Below are 24502 nucleotides of genomic sequence, written 5' to 3'. Positions count from 1 at the left end.
AAGAAGGGGACTTTATGGTATCCTTGGACATCAAGGATGCGTATCTCCACGTTCCAATTTACCCCTCACACCAGGGGTACCTCAGGTTCGTTGTACAAAACTGTCACTATCAGTTTCAGACGCTGCCGTTTGGTTTGTCCACGGCACCTCGGGTCTTTACAAAGGTAATGGCCGAGATGATGATTCTTCTTCGAAGAAAAGGCGTATTAATTATCCCATACTTGGACGATCTCCTAATAAGGGCAAGGTCCAGAGAACAGCTAGAGATGGGATTAGCAATATCTCAAGAGGTGCTAAAGCAGCACGGATGGATTCTGAATATTCCAAAATCCAAATTAATGCCGACAACTCGTCTGCTGTTCCTAGGGATGATTCTGGACACGGTTCAGAAAAAGGTTTTTCTTCCCGAGGAAAAAGCCAAGGAGTTATCCGACCTGGTCAGGAATCTCCTAAAACCAGGAAAGGTGTCTGTACATCAATGCACGCATCTTCAGATGCACCTGCGGATAACCCTGTCTCCAAGGACAAGGGTATCTCTTCTGTGGTGGTTGCAGAGGGCTCATCTATTGGAGGGCCGCAGATTCGGCATACAGGATTGGATCCTGGTGACCACGGACGCCAGCCTGAGAGGCTGGGGAGCAGTCACACAAGGAAGAAACTTCCAGGGAGTGTGGTCGAGCCTGGAAAAGTCTCTTCACATAAACATTCTGGAACTAAGAGCAATCTACAATGCTCTAAGCCAGGCGGAACCTCTGCTTCAAGGAAGACCGGTGTTGATCCAGTCGGACAACATCACGGCAGTCGCCCATGTAAACAGACAGGGCGGCACAAGAAGCAGGAGTGCAATGGCAGAAGCTGCCAGGATCCTTCGCTGGGCGGAGAATCACGTGATAGCACTGTCAGCAGTGTTCATCCCGGGAGTGGACAACTGGGAAGCAGACTTCCTCAGCAGACACGATCTTCACCCGGGAGAGTGGGGACTTCATCCAGAAGTTTTCCACATGCTAATAAACCGTTGGGAAAGACCAATGGTGGACATGATGGCGTCTCGCCTCAACAAAAAACTGGACAGGTATTGCGCCAGGTCAAGAGATCCGCAGGCAATAGCTGTGGACGCGCTGGTAACACCTTGGGTGTACCAGTCGGTGTATGTGTTTCCTCCTCTGCCTCTCATACCAAAGGTATTGAGAATCATACGGCAAAGCGGAGTAAGAACGATACTAGTGGCTCCGGATTGGCCAAGAAGGTCTTGGTACCCGGAACTTCAAGAGATGGTCACGGACGATCCGTGGCCTCTACCTCTAAGACAGGACCTGCTTCAGCAGGGACCGTGTATATTCCAAGACTTACCGCGGCTGCGTTTGACGGCATGGCGGTTGAACGCCAGATCCTAAAAGGAAAAGGCATTCCAGAAGAAGTCATTCCTACCTTGATTAAGGCAAGAAAGGAAGTCACCGCGAAGCATTATCACCGCATTTGGCGGAAATATGTTGCGTGGTGCGAGGATCGGAGTGCTCCGACGGAGGAATTTCAACTGGGTCGTTTCCTACATTTCCTGCAATCAGGATTGTCTATGGGTCTCAAATTGGGATCTATTAAGGTTCAAATTTCGGCCCTGTCAATATTCTTCCAAAAAGAATTGGCCTCAGTTCCTGAGGTCCAGACTTTTGTCAAAGGAGTACTGCATATACAGCCTCCTGTGGTGCCTCCGGTGGCACCGTGGGATCTAAATGTAGTTTTAGATTTCCTCAAATCCCATTGGTTTGAACCACTAAAAAATGTGGATTTGAAATATCTCACATGGAAAGTGACTATGTTACTGGCCCTGGCGTCCGCCAGGAGAGTATCTGAACTGGCGGCTTTATCTTATAAAAGCCCTTATTTAATTTTCCATTCGGATAGGGCAGAGCTGCGGACGCGTCCGCATTTTCTCCCTAAGGTGGTATCAGCGTTTCACCTGAACCAGCCTATTGTAGTGCCTGCGGCTACAAGCGACTTGGAGGACTCCAAGTTGTTGGACGTTGTCAGAGCTTTAAAAATATACATTTCAAGGACGGCTGGAGTCAGAAAATCTGACTCGCTGTTTATACTGTATGCACCCAACAAGTTGGGTGCGCCTGCTTCTAAGCAGTCGATTGCTCGTTGGATTTGTAACACAATTCAACTTGCACATTCTGTGGCAGGCCTGCCACAGCCTAAATCTGTTAAGGCCCATTCCACAAGGAAGGTGGGCTCATCTTGGGCGGCTGCCCGAGGGGTCTCGGCATTACAACTCTGCCGAGCAGCTACGTGGTCAGGGGAGAACACGTTTGTAAAATTCTACAAATTTGATACCCTGGCAAAGGAGGACCTGGAGTTCTCTCATTCGGTGCTGCAGAGTCATCCGCACTCTCCCGCCCGTTTGGGAGCTTTGGTATAATCCCCATGGTCCTTTCAGGAACCCCAGCATCCACTAGGACGATAGAGAAAATAAGAATTTACTTACCGATAATTCTATTTCTCGGAGTCCGTAGTGGATGCTGGGCGCCCATCCCAAGTGCGGATTATCTGCAATACTTGTACATAGTTATTGTTAACTAATTCGGGTTATTGTTTAGGGAGCCATCTTTCAGAGGCTCTTCTGTTATCATACTGTTAACTGGGTTTAGATCACAAGTTGTACGGTGTGATTGGTGTGGCTGGTATGAGTCTTACCCGGGATTCAAAATCCTCCCTTATTGTGTACGCACGTCCGGGCACAGTACCTAACTGGAGTCTGGAGGAGGGTCATAGGGGGAGGAGCCAGTGCACACCACCTGATCTGGAAAAGCTTTACTTTTTGTGCCCTGTCTCCTGCGGAGCCGCTATTCCCCATGGTCCTTTCAGGAACCCCAGCATCCACTACGGACTCCGAGAAATAGAATTATCGGTAAGTAAATTCTTATTTTTTGTGATATCTCTTGCGTTATCTTTAATACAGTTCATATTACAACAACTAAAAAGAACCAAAAAAAGTGGAAAAAGCAGTTTCTGCTTTCCCCCCCCCAAACTAAGAGTAATGAATGTGAATACTTCCTTTTTAGATGAGAGACCTTTTAAGGCCCTAAAGACCTGTTATGGCTTCCTTAAATTCAGAATTTCCCCTTCAGTATGGTTGTCTCTATGTTCCCTTCGTGATCAGGACCAGGAAGTGACCGCACGAGAGGACAGAAGAGAGGTTATTTTGTTTTATCTCTGCACCATTGTACGCTCGCCACGTTTCGAGCTCGGTGTCTCGCTTCGCTAGCCACTGGTTACTATTCCAAATAGTTGGTGACATGGGCCCAGGGGATTACGGGAAAGGTCTTCTCCACGAAGGGTAACTAGACGCTACCATTTCAGTATACCTTCATTGCCTACTACAAAGTAATGAAAATGGCGTGGTAGTCCACAATAGGTGCTGGAGTGTTCTAAAAATAAGTATTTATTTGTATAACATAGGACAAGACAACATAAATTAAAAAGACACCTCAGGTGTCAACAGCGGCAATACAAAGAGAATCATTCAGACTTGATCGTAGCTGTGCTAAATTTAGCACCGCTACGATCATCTTCCCTGACATGCGGGGGGGACGTCCAGCACAGGGCTAGTCCACCCCGCATGTCAGTCCGCCCCCCTACACAAGTACAAAAGCATCGCACAGCGTCAATGCTTTTGTACTTGCTGAGTAACTCCCGGCCAGCGCAGCTCCTGCGGCTGGCCGGGAGTTGATCGTTGCTGCCCCTGGTCGCAGCGGCTGCCACTGCGGACTGGACCGCAACTTCATAACAGCGGCCAAATGCCGCCGTGCCGCCCTCTCCAGCCCAGCGATCTCCTCTGCTTGTCAATCAGGCAGAGGCGTTCGCTAGGGAACGGCGGCCATCCGGCATGCGCCGGCGCATGCGCAGTTCCGACCCGATCGCTGCGATAAACTGCAGCGAGCGATCGGGTCGGAATGACCTCTACATCCAGCCCTATAAATCGTTTATTGGGGAGCAGTAAAAATATATAAAAGTACTAGTGATTTGTGCTGTTACCGGTGAAAACAAGAATTACAGGTACAGGAAAGGCTATATAGCTTTCAGTCATTATACGGTATCCGGACTACAGGTCAAACCAGTTAGGTTGACACTACTTAGGTCGACATCAATTTGTTGACACACCTTAGGTCGACATCACAAATAGGTCGACACGGGCAAGGTCGGCATGGAAAAAGGTTGACATGAGTTTAAAATTATTTTTTTTTTTTTTTTTTTTTTTTTTTACTTTTTCATACTTTATGATCCATGTGGACTACGATTGGGAACGGTAATCTGTGCCGAGCGCAACGGTAGCGGAGCGAGGCACCTTGCCTTCGCTCGCCATGTGAGGGGACACGGTGCACTAATTGGGGTTCCCACACATTATGAAGAAAAGGACACCAAAAACACACAAAAAAAAACTCATGTCGACCTTTTGTCCATGTCAACCTATTTGTGGTGTCGACCTAAGGTGTGTTGACCAATTGGTGTTGACATAATTGCTGTCGACCTTGAGTCCCAGACCAAGTTATACACTTTGGAGCACATTAATTCGTTTTTCCATAAATTTGTGTATCATACAGGTATGCCCAAAAGTTCAAAAGACTTAGAGGCTGTTGTGGTAGGATCACAATATACGTGTTATGTCTGGTAAAGTATGAGAGAACTATGGGTTAGGATAATTTATTTTGTATTAAGGTAGCAATTCTAAACTTCCAATATGTGTGCCTATATAATCTTAACTATGGCTTTTTCTTGTTCCTATTAAAATTTCAGAATTGAATTAATATCTTATGGAGATCAATACTCTCTTACTTCAATGGGTAGCAAAATATTAATATTTATTTCACATTAATTGCTGAATGGCGCCCAATTGACAGTGCATTGTTTTGTGTTCTTTTTATGGATGTCTATGCTGCAAGAACTTGTCAGGACCTATCATCCACGTACTAATGATAATAATATGACAAAGCTAATAAGAGTACATAATAGCTGTGAGGTTCATGTTACAACAAGACTACTGTCTAATATGTAATTTGCTTTCTCTTCCCATTACCCAGCCCACACATTATCTATCTGTCTCAGAGTGTACTGTCTGGAAGAAATGAACTCTGTGTTACACGTGTTTGCCATGAAATTGCACATGCTTGGTTTGGGTTGGCCATCGGTGCACGTGATTGGACAGAAGAATGGATAAGTGAAGGATTCGCTACACATCTAGAAGATGTATTCTTAGCAAAGGTTCAGAAGGTAATATTTTAATATAAATGTCTCAACCAATCCCGTTCTTATACATGACGGTGACAGCCTTCTTTCATCAGAAGGAAGTCACATGTTCCTGCTATAAATTTGTTTCAAAACCAAACAGGGAGGGGTCATTATATTGAACAGTGGTTTCTACAGCCAGCTATACAGTTATGCAGAATTGCTGGTTAATTGCACATATGCGAACATTTACATATATTGGGCCTAATTCAGACCTGAACGCTGTGCTGCTAATTTTGCTGTCCTGCCATCATAGTCGCCACCCAAGGGGAATGTTAATTTGCCCGTGTAAATGTGCTATTGCATGTTTACGCGTTGCAAAAATGTCCCTCAGTCAGCAGACACCATCAAATGATTTTCCCACAGTGTACAGTCTGTGCGCAGCCCAGGACTTACTCCTACAGTGCTATGAGAACAGGCTGATCGGGGCCGGGGCTGACGTCAAACACCGTCTCTGAAAACGCGTTGGAACTCCTGCATTTTCCCTGACACTCCCAGAAAATGATCAGTTACCACCCATAAATGCCCTCTTTATGTCATTCAGTTTACGAATGGCTGTGCAATCGAAATTTTTGCACCATCTTGGTGATGCTTGTTGTTGTTTGGCGACGCGCGTGCGCATTTCGGTGCATGCACGGTCAGTCGCTAATCGCCCACTGTGCGAAAACACACAGACGCGATCAGGTCTGAATCGGGCCCTAAGCTTGTAAATACATTTCATAGGTACAAAAAAATTAGTTAATGTCTTATTTGGTGTTAGACATGTAATGAATCCATATAGAGCAACCATTTGATGTGTTATGGATTAAGAAGAATATCTACTGCTTGTAATGACTTCACTGTATTTTAATGTTTTCTTTTTTTAACCTACTTTACTATAAACTTAATAGTTACTCTGTATATATTTATTACAAGTCCTACTTTTTAAAAGCCTTTGATACATACCTTACACTGATGCACTCTAACAAGATAAAAACAGCACAAACAAAAGCTGGGTATTGGGCTTTTATATGTTTTCCTGTATGTATGCTAGTAGCCATCAATACTGCATCTATAAAAGCCAAATGGGTTATAAATATACTGATTTGCATCTAATTGACAACAATTCCTCAAGTCACTAACAGTCCTATAGTATGTATCTGAGGTTTTATAAGACAGTGGAAAGCCTTTGCATACCTTATGTTTAAAGAAGACTTTTTCTGATCTATCACAACCACACCCTCAGTCTGACATACAACCAAGACTTGGGGGTATGTCAGTTGCCACTCAAATTGATAAATGCAAACATTGCTAATGTGGTGGCATGATTCTGAAAGATTTCCAATAGATTACGTTTTCTATTTACATTACTTAACCACTGGCCTGACATGGTTGCATCTGATGCGACCAGCCAGAAAGCCCACTATGCAGCTGCAGCGCTGCTGGGCTGGAAGAATCACCAGCAGCTGCCACTATCAACGGGGCCTCAGGATCCCTTCTGCTTCCTGGTTCCCGCCCCCCCAGTGCCTGCCATGCTGTCAATCACGGCTGATTGGACAGCATGGCAGCGCTCCTTACCTGTGGCTGCAGACATTAGCAGCCACTGGAGAAATGTTAAACAGCCACCCTTCACCTTCTGTGTGGCCACCTGAGGCTGCAGAGAGGAGCAGTTTCTGGCAAAATATAGAGTTGTGTTGATCTGATATATCGACCACCGATGTTTTTCCAAAGTTGACAACAACAACAACAACAACAAAAATATATATATATATATTTATTTATTTTTTTAAGTACAATCCAATTGAAAACTTTTATATAAATGTTCTTAACCTAACTCAATCATAAACAAACCCCGCCAATTTCAGGACAGTTTTTTAGCCAGTTAAGTGGTTAAAAAAATACATTATTCACATTGACTTTACTGATATCTATTAATCTATGAAATCAAATCACAGAAGAATCACATTTATAAAATGTCAGACAGAATTATTTACTTTAAATGTTACCCTTTAGAAGGAAATATACAGTGCCCTCTTGAAGCAGTGTAGTCGGAATTCCTGATGAAGTGGTTAGTCGTGTTGCCAGTGTGTTTTTCCTGCAGGATGAAGTTCCAAGCAAGACTCTGTTGGCCATTTCTTTTCCGTAGACCAGAGGAAGCCATGCATACCTTTTGGGATAGGCATAGTTTCCATTGTCCTCATGCAGCCCCCACCTACTGAAGCAGTTAGCCCAAAAAAATTTTTAGCCATCATTATAGATGCTTGTGTTGAATTGAAAAAAAACCCAGCAACTTATAATTTCAGTTTCTTCTTTTGATTAAAACAACCACAATGATGGTTTTTTATTTTTTTTTTCATTTGAAAGTGCCATGGTGATCAGCAAAGGCAGATTAGGATCGAAAACCAGCCCAGGAAATTTATGGAAGCTGCCCTAATAGTCGTGGTGTCTGTTGATGGGGTGGAGTCTGTCAAGTGGGAGGGTTTGCTGGTCAGAAGGCCTGCTGATATGCATGCATGGGGTGTGGCTTAATGGGGAAGGGGCGTGGCCACATAATAGTGCCAATTCGCATCATACCACACAGTAGTGCCGCTTATACACATTGCACCAGGTAGAACCTCCTATACACATTGCGCCAGGTAGAGCACGTTATACATATTCCGCCAGGTAGAGCACGTTCTACACTTTGCGCCAGGTTGTGCATGGTATACACTTTGCGCCAGGCAGAGCACATTATACACATTGCACCAGGTAAAGCACATTACACACATTGCACCAGGTAAAGCACATTACACACATTGCACCAGTTAAAGCACATTATACATATTGCACTAGGTAGAGCACCTTATACACATTGCACCAGGTAGAGCTTGTTATACACATTGCAGCGGGTAAAGCACATTGCCACAAGGTAGAGCACGTTATACACTTTGCGCCAGACAGAGCACATTATACACATTGCACCAGGTAAAGCACATTATACACTTTGTGCCAGGCAGAGCACGTTATACACATTGCACCAGGTAGAGCACGTTATATATTTATACTTTTATATATATATATATATATATATATATATATATCTGCAGCAGAGCAGTGTAAGTCCACTGAGTGCTGCCGCTAACAAATAGCCTAATATATATATATATATATATATATATATATATATATATATATATGGCACATCATGGTGTGGACAGGACACAGTCAGGCTGCTGTGGCTTTCACTTACTTTAGACTTGCTTGGCTGCTGCGACTGCCTTGAGGGAAACAGTGCTGACTGACGGCCTGGCCCTACAAAGACTTATGGGGGAGCGGCTGCACATGCGCAGCAGCTCATCCGACGGCCATCTTTAATTTACCTGGAAGTTAACGCTGCCGCGATCAGAGCTAAGCTCCGCTCGCAGCAGCCGGCCAGCGCTGGGGATGATGGCGGCCACTGAGGGACGTCTGGACCAGCCAAACGGAATCTGGTCCAGCGTCCCGGCGTGCCAATCCGCCGCTGGTGATCAGAGCATGTCCCCATATGTGCTTTCTCCTTCCGTCCATACCTTGAGTAGCTGCAAAAGACTCAAATCTCCTGTGATTTTGACTGCTCCTGAAAATGACAACTGCCAGGCACAACATTGTGAAACTGCTGTTACAGTCGGCAGAGCACTTTGGGGTATATTTACTAAAAGTCAAACAGAACCAGCATCCCTACAAAATTGACTACAGTGTTTCTCTTCCAAATAGCTAATTTACTAAAAGTCGATTTTGAGTTCCATTTTAAAATTGTTGGGTGATGTTAGTTCTATTTTCTCTGACGTCCTAGTGGATGCTGGGAACTCCGTAAGGACCATGGGGAATAGCGGCTCCGCAGGAGACTGGGCACAAATAGAAAGCTTTAGTACTACCTGGTGTGCACTGGCTCCTCCCCCTATGACCCTCCTCCAAGCCTCAGTTAGATTTTTGTGCCCGAACGAGAAGGGTGCACACTAGGGGCTCTCCTGAGCTTCTTAGTGAAAGTTTTAGTTTAGGTTTTTTATTTTCAGTGAGACCTGCTGGCAACAGGCTCACTGCATCGAGGGACTAAGGGGAGAAGAAGCGAACTCACCTGCGTGCAGAGTGGATTGGGCTTCTTAGGCTACTGGACACCATTAGCTCCAGAGGGACCGATCACAGGCCCAGCCTTGGAGCTCGGTCCCAGAGCCGCGCCGCCGGCCCCCTTACAGAGCCAGAAGCAAGAAGAGGTCCGGCAAATCGGCGGCAGAAGACATCCTGTCTTCCACAAGGTAGCGCACAGCACTGCAGCTGTGCGCCATTGCTTCTCAGCACACTTCACACTCCGGTCACTGAGGGTGCAGGGCGCTAGGGGGGGGCGCCCTGAGCAGCAATAGAAACACCTTGGCTGGCTAAAAATACATCACATATAGCCCCTGGGCTATATGGATGAATTTTAACCCCTGCCAGATTTTCACAAAAAGCGGGAGAAAGGCCGCCGAGAAGGGGGCGGAGCCTATCTCCTCAGCACACAGGCGCCATTTTCCCTCACAGCTCCGCTGGAAGGACGTCTCCCTGACTCTCCCCTGCAGTCCTGCACTACAGAAACAGGGTAAAAAAGAGAGGGGGGCACTAATTGGCGAGTTATTAACAATACAGCAGCTATAAGGGAGAAACACTTATATAAGGTTGTCCCTATATCTATATATAGCGCTCTGGTGTGTGCTGGCATACTCTCCCTCTGTCTCCCCAAAGGGCTAGTGGGGTCCTGTCCTCTATCAGAGCATTCCTTGTGCGTGTGCTGTGTGTCGGTACATTTGTGTCGACATGTATGAGGAGGAAAATTATGTGGAGGCGGAGCAATTGCCTATAATAGAGATGTCACCCCCTAGGGAGTCGACACCTGAGTGGATGGCTTTATGGAAGGATTTACGTGACAGTGTCAGCTCCTTACAAAAGACAGTTGATGACATGAGACAGCCGACTAATCACTTAGTCCCTGTCCAGGCGTCTCAGAAACCATCAGGGGCTCTAAAAAGGCCGTTACCTCAGGTGGTGGATACTGACGTCGACACGGATACTGACTCCAGTGTCGACGGTGAGGAGACAAACGTGACTTCCAGTAGGGCCACACGTTACATGATCACGGCAATGAGAGAGGTGTTAAACATTTCTGATACTGCAAGTACCACTAAAAAGGGTATTATGTGGGGTGTGAAAAAACTACCTGTAGTTTTTCCTGAATCAGACGAATTAAATGAGGTGTGTGATGAAGCGTGGGTTTCCCCCGATAAAAAACTGATAATTTCTAAAAAGTTATTGGCATTATACCCTTTCCCGCCAGAGGTTAGGGCGCGTTGGGAAACACCCCCTAGAGTGGATAAAGCGCTCACACGCTTATCAAAACAAGTGGCGTTACCGTCTCCTGATACGGCCGCCCTCAAGGAACCAGGTGACAGAAAACTGGAGAATATCCTAAAAAGTATATACACACATACTGGTGTTATACTGCGACCAGCAATCGCCTCAGCCTGGATGTGCAGCGCTGGGGTGGCTTGGTCGGATTCCCTGACTGAAAATATTGATACCCTGGATAGGGACAGTATATTGTTGACTATAGAGCATTTAAAAGATGCATTTCTATATATGCGAGATGCACAGAGGGATATTTCCACGCTGGCATCAAGAGTGAGTGCGCTGTCCATTTCTGCCAGAAGAGGATTATGGACGCGACAGTGGTCAGGTGATGCGGACTCTAAACGGCATATGGAAATATTGCCTTATAAAGGGGAGGAGTTATTTGGGGTCGGTCTATCGGACCTGGTGGCCACGGCAACTGCTGGGAAATCCACATTTTTACCCCAGGTCGCCTCTCAACATAAAAAGACGCCGTCTTATCCGGCTCAGTCCTTTCGTCCCCATAAGGGCAAGCGGGCAAAAGGTTCCTCTTATCTGCCCCGGGGCAGAGGAAGGGGAAAAAGACTGCAACAGACAGCCAATTCCCAGGAACAAAAGCCCTCCCCCGCTTCTGCCAAGTCCTCAGCATGACGCTGGGGCCTTACAAGCGGACTCAGGCACGGTGGGGGCCCGTCTCAAGAATTTCAGCGCGCAGTGGGCTCACTCGCAAGTGGACCCCTGGATCCTTCAAGTAGTATCTCAGGGGTACAAATTGGAGTTCGAGACGTCTCCCCCTCGCCGGTTCCTGAAGTCTGCTTTACCAACGTCTCCCTCCGACAGGGAGGCAGTATTGGAGGCAGTTCACAAGCTGTATTCCCAGCAGGTGATAATCAAGGTACCCCTCCTGCAACAAGGGAAGGGGTATTATTCCACGCTGTTTGTGGTACCGAAGCCGGACGGCTCGGTAAGACCTATTTTAAATCTGAAATCCTTGAACACTTACATACAAAGGTTCAAGTTCAAGATGGAGTCACTCAGAGCAGTGATAGCGAACCTGGAAGAGGGGGACTTTATGGTGTCTCTGGACATCAAAGATGCCTACCTCCATGTCCCCATTTACCCTTCTCATCAAGGGTACCTCAGGTTTGTGGTACAAAACTGTCACTATCAGTTTCAGACGCTGACGTTTGGATTATCCACGGCACCCCGGGTCTTTACCAAGGTAATGGCCGAAATGATGATTCTTCTTCGAAGAAAAGGCGTTTTAATTATCCCTTACTTGGACGATCTCCTGATAAGGGCAAGATCCAGAGAACAGTTAGTAGTCGGAGTAGCACTATTTCAGGTAGTGCTACGGCAGCACGGCTGGATTCTAAATATCCCAAAATCGCAGCTGATTCCGACGACACGTCTTCTGTTCCTAGGGATGATTCTGGACACAGTCCAGAAAAAGGTGTTACTTCCGGAGGAAAAAGCCAGGGAGTTATCCGACCTAGTCAGAAACCTCCTGAAACCAGGGCAAGTCTCAGTGCATCAATGCACAAGAGTCCTGGGAAAGATGGTAGCTTCCTACGAAGCGATTCCATTTGGCAGATTCCACGCAAGAACGTTCCAGTGGGATCTGCTGGACAAATGGTCCGGATCGCATCTTCAGATGCATCAGCGGATAACCCTGTCCCCAAGGACAAGGGTGTCTCTTCTGTGGTGGTTGCAGAGTGCTCATCTTCTAGAGGGCCGCAGATTCGGCATTCAGGACTGGGTCCTGGTGACCACGGATGCCAGCCTGAGAGGCTGGGGAGCAGTCACACAAGGAAGAAATTTCCAGGGCTTGTGGTCAAGCCTGGAGACATCACTTCACATAAATATCCTGGAGCTAAGGGCCATTTACAATGCTCTAAGCCTAGCACGACCTCTGCTTCAAGGTCAGCCGGTGCTGATTCAGTCAGACAACATCACGGCAGTCGCCCACGTAAACAGACAGGGCGGCACAAGAAGCAGGAGGGCAATGGCAGAAGTTGCAAGGATTCTTCGCTGGGCGGAAAATCATGTGATAGCACTGTCAGCAGTGTTCATTCCGGGAGTGGACAACTGGGAAGCAGACTTCCTCAGCAGGCACGACCTCCACCCGGGAGAGTGGGGACTTCACCCAGAAGTCTTCCACATGATTGTGAACCGTTGGGAAAAACCAAAGGTGGACATGATGGCGTCCCGCCTCAACAAAAAACTAGACAGGTATTGTGCCAGGTCACGGGACCCTCAGGCAATAGCTGTGGACGCTCTGGTAACACCGTGGGTGTACCAGTCAGTGTATGTGTTCCCTCCTCTGCCTCTCATACCCAAGGTACTGAGAATCATAAGAAGGAGAGGAGTAAGGACTATACTCGTGGCTCCGGATTGGCCAAGAAGGACTTGGTACCCGGAACTTCAAGAGATGCTCACGGAGGACCCGTGGCCTCTACCTCTACGAAGGGACCTGCTCCAGCAGGGACCCTGTCTGTTCCAAGACTTACCGCGGCTGCGTTTGACGGCATGGCGGTTGAACGCCGGATCCTGAAGGAAAAAGGCATGCCGGATGAAGTCATCCCTACCCTGATCAAAGCCAGGAAGGATGTAACCGTGCAGCATTATCACCGTATTTGGCGTAAATATGTTGCGTGGTGCGAGGCCAGGAAGGCCCCTACAGAGGAATTTCAACTGGGTCGGTTCCTGCATTTCCTGCAAACAGGACTGTCTATGGGCCTAAAATTAGGGTCCATTAAGGTTCAAATTTCGGCCCTGTCGATCTTCTTCCAAAAAGAACTGGCTTCAGTTCCTGAAGTTCAGACATTTGTCAAAGGGGTGCTGCATATACAGCCTCCTTTTGTGCCTCCAGTGGCACCTTGGGATCTCAATGTGGTTTTGGGGTTCCTAAAATCACATTGGTTTGAACCACTCACCACTGTGGACTTAAAATATCTCACATGGAAAGTGGTAATGCTGTTGGCCCTGGCGTCAGCCAGGCGCGTGTCAGAATTGGCGGCTTTATCCTATAAAAGCCCTTACCTAATTTTTCATACGGATAGGGCAGAATTGAGGACTCGTCCTCAATTTCTCCCTAAGGTGGTTTCAGCGTTTCACCTGAACCAGCCTATTGTGGTACCTGCGGCTACTAGGGACTTGGAGGACTCCAAGTTGCTGGACGTAGTCAGGGCCCTGAAAATATATGTTTCCAGGACGGCTGGAGTCAGAAAATCTGACTCGCTGTTTATCCTGTATGCACCCAACAAGCTGGGTGCTCCTGCTTCTAAGCAGACTATTGCTCGTTGGATTTGTAGTACAATTCAGCTTGCTCATTCTGTGGCAGGCCTGCCACAGCCTAAATCTGTAAAAGCCCATTCCACAAGGAAAGTGGGCTCATCTTGGGCGGCTGCCCGAGGGGTCTCGGCTTTACAACTTTGCCGAGCAGCTACTTGGTCAGGGGCAAACACGTTTGCTAAATTCTACAAATTTGATACCCTGGCTGAGGAGGACCTGGAGTTCTCTCATTCGGTGCTGCAGAGTCATCCGCACTCTCCCGCCCGTTTGGGAGCTTTGGTATAATCCCCATGGTCCTTACGGAGTTCCCAGCATCCACTAGGACGTCAGAGAAAATAAGAATTTACTTACCGATAATTCTATTTCTCATAGTCCGTAGTGGATGCTGGGCGCCCATCCCAAGTGCGGATTGTCTGCAATACTTGTACATAGTTATTGTTAACTAAATCGGGTTATTGTTGTAGTGAGCCATCTTTTCTAGAGGCTCCTCTGTTATCATACTGTTAACTGGGTTCAGATCACAAGTTATACGGTGTGATTGGTGTGGCTGGTATGAGTCTTACCCGGGATTCAAAATCCTTCCTTATTGTGTACGCTCGTCCGGGCACAGTATCCTAACTGAGGCTTGGAGGAGGGTCATAGGGGGAGGAGCCAGTGCACACCAGGTAGTACTAAAGCTTTCTATTTGTGCCCAGTCTCCTGCGGAGCCGCTATTCCCCATGGTCCTTACGGAGTTCCCAGCATCCACTACGGACTATGAGAAATAGAATTATTGGTAAGTAAATTCTTATTTTAAGTTGTAAATGTGTTCTATTCGTCAAAAATCTACCAAAAAAATAGATCTAAAATTGTCAAAATTATACACAAGCATTCCTATCGGTCAAAACAGGTCACATGCACTGTTTTACCCTCAAACACCTTCAATCCTGTGCTAATTTGCATATTCATGATTTTTAAAAAAAATAATTGCTGTGTCCTTTAATGTCTTGCTGTATGTAATCAAAGTGCCCCACATGCATTGGGATACGGTCGTTAGGTCGACCACTGAAGGTCGACATGGTCAATAGGTCAACGTAGTCATTAGGTGGTCATTAGGTTGACATGTACTAGGTTTTTCCATACTTGACGATCCACGTGGACTACGATTGGAACAGAAACCTGTGCCGAACGAAGCGGTAGCGGAGCGAGGCACCTTACCTAAAGCATGGCGAGCGAAAAACTGTGCACCAATTGGGGTTCCCTGTCACTTTCCGAAGAAAATGACACCAAAAACAGTCCAAAAACTCATGTCGACCTTTTCACCTGTCGACCTAGTACATGTCGACCTAATTCCCATGTCGACCTAGTGCATGTCGACCTTCAGTGGTCGACCTAATGACTGTCGACCTAAGTTGAGTCGACCCAACGACCCATACCTCATGCATCTCACCTGTGTTTTTTTCCATCATATATTGAGGTTTCAGACAATTCCACCTGAATTATAAATTGAATAGAACTATTTCTAAAGGTTCTATTGAAAATGGTAATTTGTGGTCAGTTTTCAAATCAACGATTAGTAAATATGGGTTAGGAACTGAATTCTATTTTAAAGTATTGAAGGTTCTATTGTAGTTCTGTTTAAGTGTAAAGTTCTATTTCAGTCAATTTTGAGTCGGTTTTGCCTTTAGTTATACCCGATTGTCAAATGCACCACCACATCACCTCAAAATGGACTGAAACTGCAAATTGACTTAATATACCCGTTTATTTCTAGTAGCTGTAATCATAGGATAACTATGTCAGATGACACAATGTTAAAGAAGAGAAGGCAGTGAACATTGTATAAGTGTTAATATTTTTAGATAAACTTGTTGGGACTACAGGTAGAAGTAAATGATGTGATAGTATTAATGTATAGGTTTTAAGGACCTAATTAATGTTTGTAAGGAACTGCTCAGCCACAAGGAAGCAACTGTGCTGTTCCATGTAATTAAAATTCAAATGTAGCAGGAGGCATGCATGTATATGCAAGATACGAGCAATGTTTTCAGGCAGCAGTCAGCCTGCATAAGCTGAAGCTTCCTCAGGCTGGTTGTCGGATTCAGACACCCAGTTCCAGTAAGTCAGTGTCTGATGACATAGACCCTGCACCTTCGTCACGTCTACAAAACAGGCGCAACACGTCCCTGTTTTCAAGACGCGTGCTGGTTGCCACCCTCCAAATGCCGCAGCATGTCAGTCATGCTGCAGCTGACAGGGAGCTGTAAGCGATATCGCAAGACTTGTTGTTCACATACTCTATTGGATTTACATACAAATCTGGATTAGGCCCTGAAGCCTATATTTGCTTTCAATAGAGACAGTGGTGCTCTTAAACAACATTGGTGCTACTTCTACCTTTTTCTCACTGGACTCCCCCGATCCTAACTTGCTCCTCTCCAATTTGTGTTCAACGCTGCAGCTAGACTTTTCTTCCTATCCCGCTGCTCAACATCTGTCTCCCCTCTATTTCAAGTCCTTTACTGGCTCCCCTCCCCTACAGAATTGTCTCCAAACTCCTCACCATCACATACAAGGCTCTCTCCAACTTCACTGTTTCCTACATTTCCAACCGCATCTCCGTAGACACTCCCTATTGACCTCTCTGGTCAGCCAGTGACCGCCACCTTTCCTCCCTTCTGGTTACCACATCTATCTTCGGAATCCAAGATTCCTCTTGCACAATCTCCCTCGCTCCATCAGACTTTCCCCCAGCCTGTAGTGCTTCAGTCAGGAGCTGAAAATATGAATGCATAGTCTAACTCACCCTCATGCGCCCTCCTTGCTTCTTGCCCTTGGCCTGCGCCTTACACTGGCTCACTCCTTGTTTTCTGTTTGTCCCCCCCCCCCTTCCTTTAGACTGTAAGCTCTATGAGCAGGCCCTCCTCCCTCCTGTTCTCATTACCCACTTCTCTTACACACCAGCTACACGTTATACCTCCTTCATGGACTCTCCCCACGGTCTCCACTCCGTTGTTGTTTTCATTGCTTCAGACGACCTAGACCCGTTTTCTCTGACGTCCTAAGTGGATGCTGGGGACTCCGTCAGGACCATGGGGAATAGCGGCTCCGCAGGAGACAGGGCACAAAAGTAAAAGCTTTAGGATCAGGTGGTGTGCACTGGCTCATCCCCCTATGACCCTCCTCCAAGCCTCAGTTAGATTTTTGTGCCCGGCCGAGAAGGGTGCAATCTAGGTGGCTCTCCTAAAGAGCTGCTTAGAGTAAAAGTTTTGTTAGGTTTTTTTTATTTTCAGTGAGTCCTGCTGGCAACAGGCTCACTGCATCGAGGGACTTAGGGGAGAGAAGTGAACTCACCTGCGTGCAGGATGGATTGGCTTCTTAGGATACTGGACACCATTAGCTCCAGAGGGAGTCGGAACACAGGTCTCACCCTGGGGTTCGTCCCGGAGCCGCGCCGCCGACCCCCTTGCAGATGCCGAAAAGTGAAGAGGTCCAGAAACCGGCGGCAGAAGACTTTTCAGTCTTCATAAGGTAGCGCACAGCACTGCAGCTGTGCGCCATTGTTGTCAGCACACTTCATAGCAGCGGTCACTGAGGGTGCAGGGCGCTGGGGGGTGCGCCCTGGGCAGCAATGATAGTACCTTATTCTGGCTAAAAATACATCACATATAGCCCCTGGGGGCTATATGGATGTATTTAACCCCTGCCAGGTCTCAGAAAAACGGGAGAAGAAGCCCGCCGAAAAGGGGGCGGGGCCTATTCTCCTCAGCACACAGCGCCATTTTCCCTCACAGAAATGCTGGTGGGAAGGCTCCCAGGCTCTCCCCTGCACTGCACTACAGAAACAGGGTTAAAACAGAGAGGGGGGGCACTTATTTGGCGATATGACTATATATATTAAAATGCTATAAGGGAAAAACACTTATATAAAGGTTGTCCCTGTATAATTATAGCGTTTTTGGTGTGTGCTGGCAAACTCTCCCTCTGTCTCCCCAAAGGGCTAGTGGGGTCCTGTCCTCTATCAGAGCATTCCCTGTGTGTGTGCTGTGTGTCGGTACGTGTGTGTCGACATGTATGAGGACGATGTTGGTGAGGAGGCGGAGCAATTGCCTGTAATGGTGATGTCACTCTCTAGGGAGTCGACACCGGAATGGATGGCTTATTTAAGGAATTACGTGATAATGTCAACACGCTGCAAGGTCGGTTGACGACATGAGACGGCCGGCAAACCAATTAGTACCTGTCCAGGCGTCTCAAACACCGTCAGGGGCGTTAAAACGTCCTTTTACCTCAGTCGGTCGACACAGACACGGACACTGACTCCAGTGTCGACGGTGAAGAAACAAACGTATTTTCCTTTAGGGCCACACGTTACTTGTTAAGGGCAATGAAGGAGATGTTACATAATTCTGATACTACAAGTACCACAAAAAAGGGTATTATGTGGAGTGTGAAAAAACTACATGTGGTTTTTCCTGAATCAGATAAATTAAATGAAGTGTGTGATGATGCGTGGGTTTCCCCCGATAGAAAATTATTGGCGGTATACCCTTTCCCGCCAGAAGTTATGGCGCGTTGGGAAACACCCCTTAGGGTGGATAAGGCGCTCACACGCTTATCAAAACAAGTGGCGTTACCGTCTCCAGATACGGCCGCCCTCAAGGAGCCAACTGATAGGAGGCTGGAAAATATCCTAAAAAGTATATACACACATACTGGTGTTATACTGCGACCAGCGATCGCCTCAGCCTGGATGGGCAGCGCTGGGGTGGCTTGGTCGGATTCCCTGACTGGAAATATTGATACCCTTGACAGGGACAGTATTTTATTGACTATAGAGCACTTAAAGGATGCATTTCTATATATGCGAGATGCACAGAGGGATATTTGCACTCTGGCATCAAGAGTAAGTGCGATGTCCATATCTGCCAGAAGATGTTTATGGACACGACAGTGGTCAGGTGATGCAGATTCCAAACGGCACATGGAAGTATTGCCGTATAAAGGGGAGGAGTTCTTTGGGGTCGGTCCATCGGACCTGGTGGCCACGGCAACAGCTGGAAAATCCACCTTTTTTACCCCAAGTCACATCTCAGCAGAAAAAGACATCGTCTTTTCAGCCTCAGTCCTTTCGTCCCCATAAGGGCAAGCGGGCAAAAGGCCAGTCATATCTGCCCAGGGATAGAGGTAAGGGAAGAAGACTGCAGCAGGCAGCCCATTCCCAGGAACAGAAGCCTTCCACCGCTTCTGCCAAGTCCTCAGCATGACGCTGGGGCCGTACAAACAGGTGCGGTGGGGGGTCGTCTCAAGAGTTTCAGCACGCAGTGGGCTCACTCGCAAGTGGACCCCTGGATCCTACAAGTAGTATCCCAGGGGTACAGATTGGAAATTCGAGACGTCTCCCCCTCGCAGGTTCCTGAAGTTTGCTTTACCAACGTCTCCCTCCGACAGGGAGGCATTATTGGAAACAATTCACAAGCTGTATTCCCAGCAGGTGATAATCAAAGTACCCCTCCTACAACAAGGAAAGGGGTATTATTCCACACTATATTGTGGTACTGAAGCCAGACGGCTCGGTGAGACCTATTCTAAATCTGAAATATTTGAACACTTACATACAAAGGTTCAAATCAAGATGGAGTCACTCAGAGCAGTGATAGCGAACCAGGAAGAAGGGGACTATATGGTGTCCCTGGACATCAAGGATGCTTACCTCCATGTCCCAATTTGCCCTTCTCACCAAGGGTACCTCAGGTTCGTGGTACAAAACTGTCACTATCAGTTTCAGACGCTGCCGTTTGGATTGTCCACGGCACCCCGGGTCTGTACCAAGGTAATGGCCGAAATGATGATTCTTCTTCGAAGAAAAGGCGTCTTAATTATCCCTTTCTTGGACGATCTCCTGATAAGGGCAAGGTCCAGAGAACAGTTGGAGGTCGGAGTAGCACTATCTCAAGTAGTTCTACGACAGCACGGGTGGATTCTAAATATTCCAAAATCGCAGCTGTCTCCGACGACACGTCTGCTGTTCCTAGGGATGATTCTGGACACAGTCCAGAAAAAGGTGTTTCTCCCGGAGGAGAAAGCCAGGGAGTTATCCGAGCTAGTCAGGAACCTCCTAAAACCAGGAAAAGTGTCAGTGCATCATTGCACAAGGGTCCTGGGAAAAATGGTGGCTTCTTACGAAGCGATTCCATTCGGCAGATTTCACGCAAGAACTTTTCAGTGGGATCTGCTGGAAAAATGGTCCGGATCGCATCTTCAGATGCATCAGCGGATAACCCTGTCTCCAAGGACAAGGGTGTCTCTTCTGTGGTGGCTGCAGAGTGCTCATCTACTAAAGGGCCACAGATTCGGCATTCAGGACTGGGTCCTGGTGACCACGGATGCCAGCCTGAAAGGCTGGGGAGCAGTCACACAAGGAAAAAATTTCCAGGGAGTGTGATCAAGTCTGGAGACTTCTCTCCACATAAATATACTGGAGCTAAGAGCAATTTACAATGCTCTAAGCTTAGCAAGACCTCTGCTTCAAGGTCAGCCGGTATTGATCCAGTGGGACAACATCACGGCAGTCGCCCACGTAAACAGACAGGGCGGCACAAGAAGCAGGAGGACAATGGCAGAAACTGCAAGGATTCTTTGCTGGGCGGAAAATCATGTGATAGCACTGTCAGCAGTGTTCATTCCGGGAGTGGACAACTGGGAAGCAGACTTCCTCAGCACGACCTCCACCCGGGAGAGTGGGGACTTCATCGGGAAGTCTTCCACATGATTGTGAACCGTTGGGAAAGACCAAAGGTGGACATGATGGCGTCCCGCCTGAACAAAAAACTGGACAGGTATTGCGCCAGGTCAAGAGACCCTCAGGCAATAGCTGTGGACGTTCTGGTAACACCGTGGGTGTACCAGTCGGTGTATGTGTTCCCTCCTCTGCTTCTCATACCTAAGGTACTGAGAATTATAAGACGTAGAGGAGTAAGAACTATACTCGTGGCTCCGGATTGGCCAAGAAGGACTTGGTACCCGGAACTTCAAGAGATGCTCACAGAGGACTCATGGCCTCTGCCGCTAAGAAGGGGCTTGCTTCAGCAAGTACCATGTCTGTTCCAAGACTTACCGCGGCTGCGTTTGACGGCATGGCGGTTGAACGCCGGATCCTAAGGGAAAAAGGCATTCCGGATGAGGTCATTCCTACCCTGGTCAAAGCCAGGAAGGAGGTGACCGCACAACATTATCACCACATGTGGCGAAAATATGTTGCGTGGTGTGAGGCTAGGAAGGCCCCACGAAGAAATTTCAACTCGGTCGATTCCTGCATTTCCTGCAAACAGGAGTGTCTATGGGCCTCAAATTGGGGTCCATTAAGGTTCAAATTTCGGCCCTGTCGATTTTCTTCCAGAAAGAATTGGCTTCAGTTCCTGAAGTCCAGAAGTTTGTCAAGGGAGTACTGCATATACAACCCCCTTTTGTGCCTCCAGTGGCACTGTGGGATCTCAACGTAGTTCTGGGATTCCTCAAATCACATTGGTTTAAACCGCTCAAATCTGTGGATTTGAAATATCTCACATGGAAAGTGACCATGATGTTGGCCCTGGCCTCGGCCAGGCGAGTGTCAGAATTGGCGGCTTTGTCTCACAAAAGCCCATATCTGATTGTCCATTCGGACAGGGCAGAGCTGCGGACTCGTCCCCAGTTTCTCCCTAAGGTGGTGTCAGCGTTTCACCTGAACCAGCTTATTGTGGTACCTGCGGCTACTAGGGACTTGGAGGACTCCAAGTTGCTAGATGTTGTCTGGACCCTGAAAATATAGGTTTCCAGGACGGCTGGAGTCAGGAAAACTGACTTGCTGTTATCCTGTATGCACCCAACAAACTGGGTGCTCTTGCTTCTAAGCAGACGATTGCTAGTTGGATGTGTAGTACAATTCAGCTTGCACATTCTGTGGCAGGCCTGCCACAGCCAAAATATGTAAATGCCCATTCCACAAGGAAGGTGGGCTCATCTTGGGCGGCTGCCCGAGGGGTCTCGGCTTTGCAACTTTGCCGAGCTGCTACTTGGTCAGGGGCACACCCTGGCTGAGGAGGACCTGGAGTTCTCTCACTCGGTGCTGCAGAGTCATCCGCACTCTCCCGCCCGTTTGGGAGCTTTGGTATAATCCCCATGGTCCTGACGGAGTCCCCAGCATCCACTTAGGACGTCAGAGAAAATAAGAATTTACTTACCGATAATTCTATTTCTCGTAGTCCGTAGTGGATGCTGGGCGCCCATCCCAAGTGCGGATTGTCTGCAATACTTGTACATAGTTATTGTTACAAAAATCGGGTTATTATTGTGAGCCATCTTTTCAGAGGCTCCGCTGTTATCATGCTGTTAACTGGGTTCAGATCACAGGTTGTACAGTGTGATTGGTGTGGCTGGTATGAGTCTTACCCGGGATTCAAAATCCTTCCTTATTGTGTACGCTCGTCCGGGCACAGTATCCTAACTGAGGCTTGGAGGAGGGTCATAGGGGGAGGAGCCAGTGCACACCACCTGATCCTAAAGCTTTTACTTTTGTGCCCTGTCTCCTGCGGAGCCGCTATTCCCCATGGTCCTGACGGAGTCCCCAGCATCCACTACGGACTACGAGAAATAGAATTATCGGTAAGTAAATTCTTATTATCTGCACCCATGCTACAGGCACAGGTTTCAGCTTACACTGATTCTTTCCATTGTACCTCATGTTTCAGTAGCTGTGTTGAGAGTTGTAGTGCTACTTGTATTACTTGTCTACTGTATTGTATTGTATTGTACTGTGCTGTTTTTCCTGTTGTTTTGCCCTCTGTACGGTGCTGTGGACCACTTATGGTGTCCAATAAATAAAAGTTTAATTGCTTTGTCTTGTTCTTTTTCTCAAAATTCCTATTTTTTAATGTTTACGGATACATGCCATGAAACATCAAAGGCAATATTTACTTTATGTTTAGCTGAGCTATTTTATTGTACCTAGACACGTGGCCCTCACAAAGTGCACAGCATTCCAGCGGATCCTTCACTTTCCTCAGGTGCAAGTAAAAAACTACAAATCCGAGCATATAAAATATATCTGCTCTTTTACGATGTGTAGCCTTAAGCTGGGTACACACTTGACGATACGCTCCATGAGCGATATTACCTAGTGTTTTCCCTACCCTCCCGGGCGACCAGTGTGTTGCATACATACGGCCGGCCCATACATGCAGTTTTGGACGATATGTCCAAGTTGAGCTATATGCACAGGCGACAGAGGGGGGCGATAACGTCCCGCAGGAGAGTGCATCGTCTGTCGGTCGTAGCGTACACACTGGGCAATATTTTAAACCATACTGCATTTCCACCATGTATCATCGAAAATATCGCCTAGTGTGTACGCAACTTTACACAGAGAAAGATTGGAAAAGTGGCACAGGCAGGCAAAAGTTCTGATGAGACAACAGGCTAACAACATTTGTGATGGGGTGAGAGGGTTGCTAGAGGATGTAGGGTTCCAGTGTGAAAGATTGAGGGCACTTGCTGACCAAATGTGTGAAGGATTACATGGGTGAATCTTGTAGAAAACAAAAGAAAATTTCATGCATGCATCACTCGATATTTACATTAAAGAAATATAAAGGGCAAATGAAAATACGAAGACGGAGTGTATTTAAGTTACCAATAACGTCAAATAAAACTTAATAGAATTTTCATTTTGCTCATATTACTGTAAACATAAGTAATCCTTGACCACTAGCATGAAAAATTTGAAAGTACACAGGCATTTATTTTTGTGCATGCTCTTTAAAGCTGCATTTCCACCATATAAAAAATATAAGCCAGTCCACAAGGGCTACTCTGTGCAGCTGTTTCTCCCAAGACTCCTTCGTTCTTTGTTCAACCCCAAACAAAGTGATGGGTGTGAGTGGGGGGATCAATCACAAACCACAATCAAGAGATTTGAGCTTGTGACTATTATTATTTATTAACAATTATTTATATAGCGTGCACATATTCCTCAGCACTTAACAGAGAATATTTCAGTCATTCACATCAATCCATGTCCCAGAAGAGCTTGCAATCTGTATTTCCTACCACATTGACACGCTTACTTACTTTTGCTGTCGAAAGCCAATTAATCTATCGGTATGTTTTTGGTCTTGTGGGAGGAAAGTTACGCAACGGCGGGTGAAACATACAAACTCCTGTCGAAGTCAAAAATATTGCATAAAGAAAACATTCAAACTACACACATTTAAGTCGCTATACTTGCAAATACGCGCAGCGAGCACAGCAATATATGGTAACACACGCATTTACACGGACATGCCAACGAGATGGATTCGACACTTATCTCATACAGTACATAATTATAATAATATCAAGCGCCAGACATCATGATGATTTAAAATTATCTAATGAATTAATGTCATGAATGTGTATTATTTGAACGAAACAAGATAGACCTGTCATGTTTGCTATTGAAACAACCAGATTAATGTGTGGATTCATTTGATACTTGTTATTAAGTTGTAGGACATTGCAACACGGAATTATGATTAAATGTATAAAAGCTAAAATCACTTTTATTAGAACACTA

The 24502-nt window shown here is 46.7% G+C and overlaps 1 protein-coding gene across 6 annotated transcripts in view; it reads left to right on the top strand.

Annotated features, from left to right (window-relative positions):
• Nucleotides 1-24502, top strand: part of AOPEP (aminopeptidase O (putative)) — a 1013974-nt gene that overhangs the window by 500274 nt on the left and 489198 nt on the right. For all 6 annotated transcript variants that reach the window (XM_063913752.1, XM_063913753.1, XM_063913756.1 and 3 more), the window contains one exon: nt 5079-5268. In XM_063913752.1, the coding sequence (XP_063769822.1) occupies nt 5079-5268 (190 nt within the window). The remainder of the gene's footprint in view (nt 1-5078; nt 5269-24502) is intronic.

Source organism: Pseudophryne corroboree, chromosome 1 (genome assembly GCF_028390025.1).
Source record: "Pseudophryne corroboree isolate aPseCor3 chromosome 1, aPseCor3.hap2, whole genome shotgun sequence".
In the NCBI taxonomy this organism is placed as follows: Eukaryota; Metazoa; Chordata; class Amphibia; order Anura; family Myobatrachidae; genus Pseudophryne; species Pseudophryne corroboree.
Note: the sequence above shows the minus strand (reverse complement) of the source record. Positions and strands in the feature narration are given on the sequence as shown.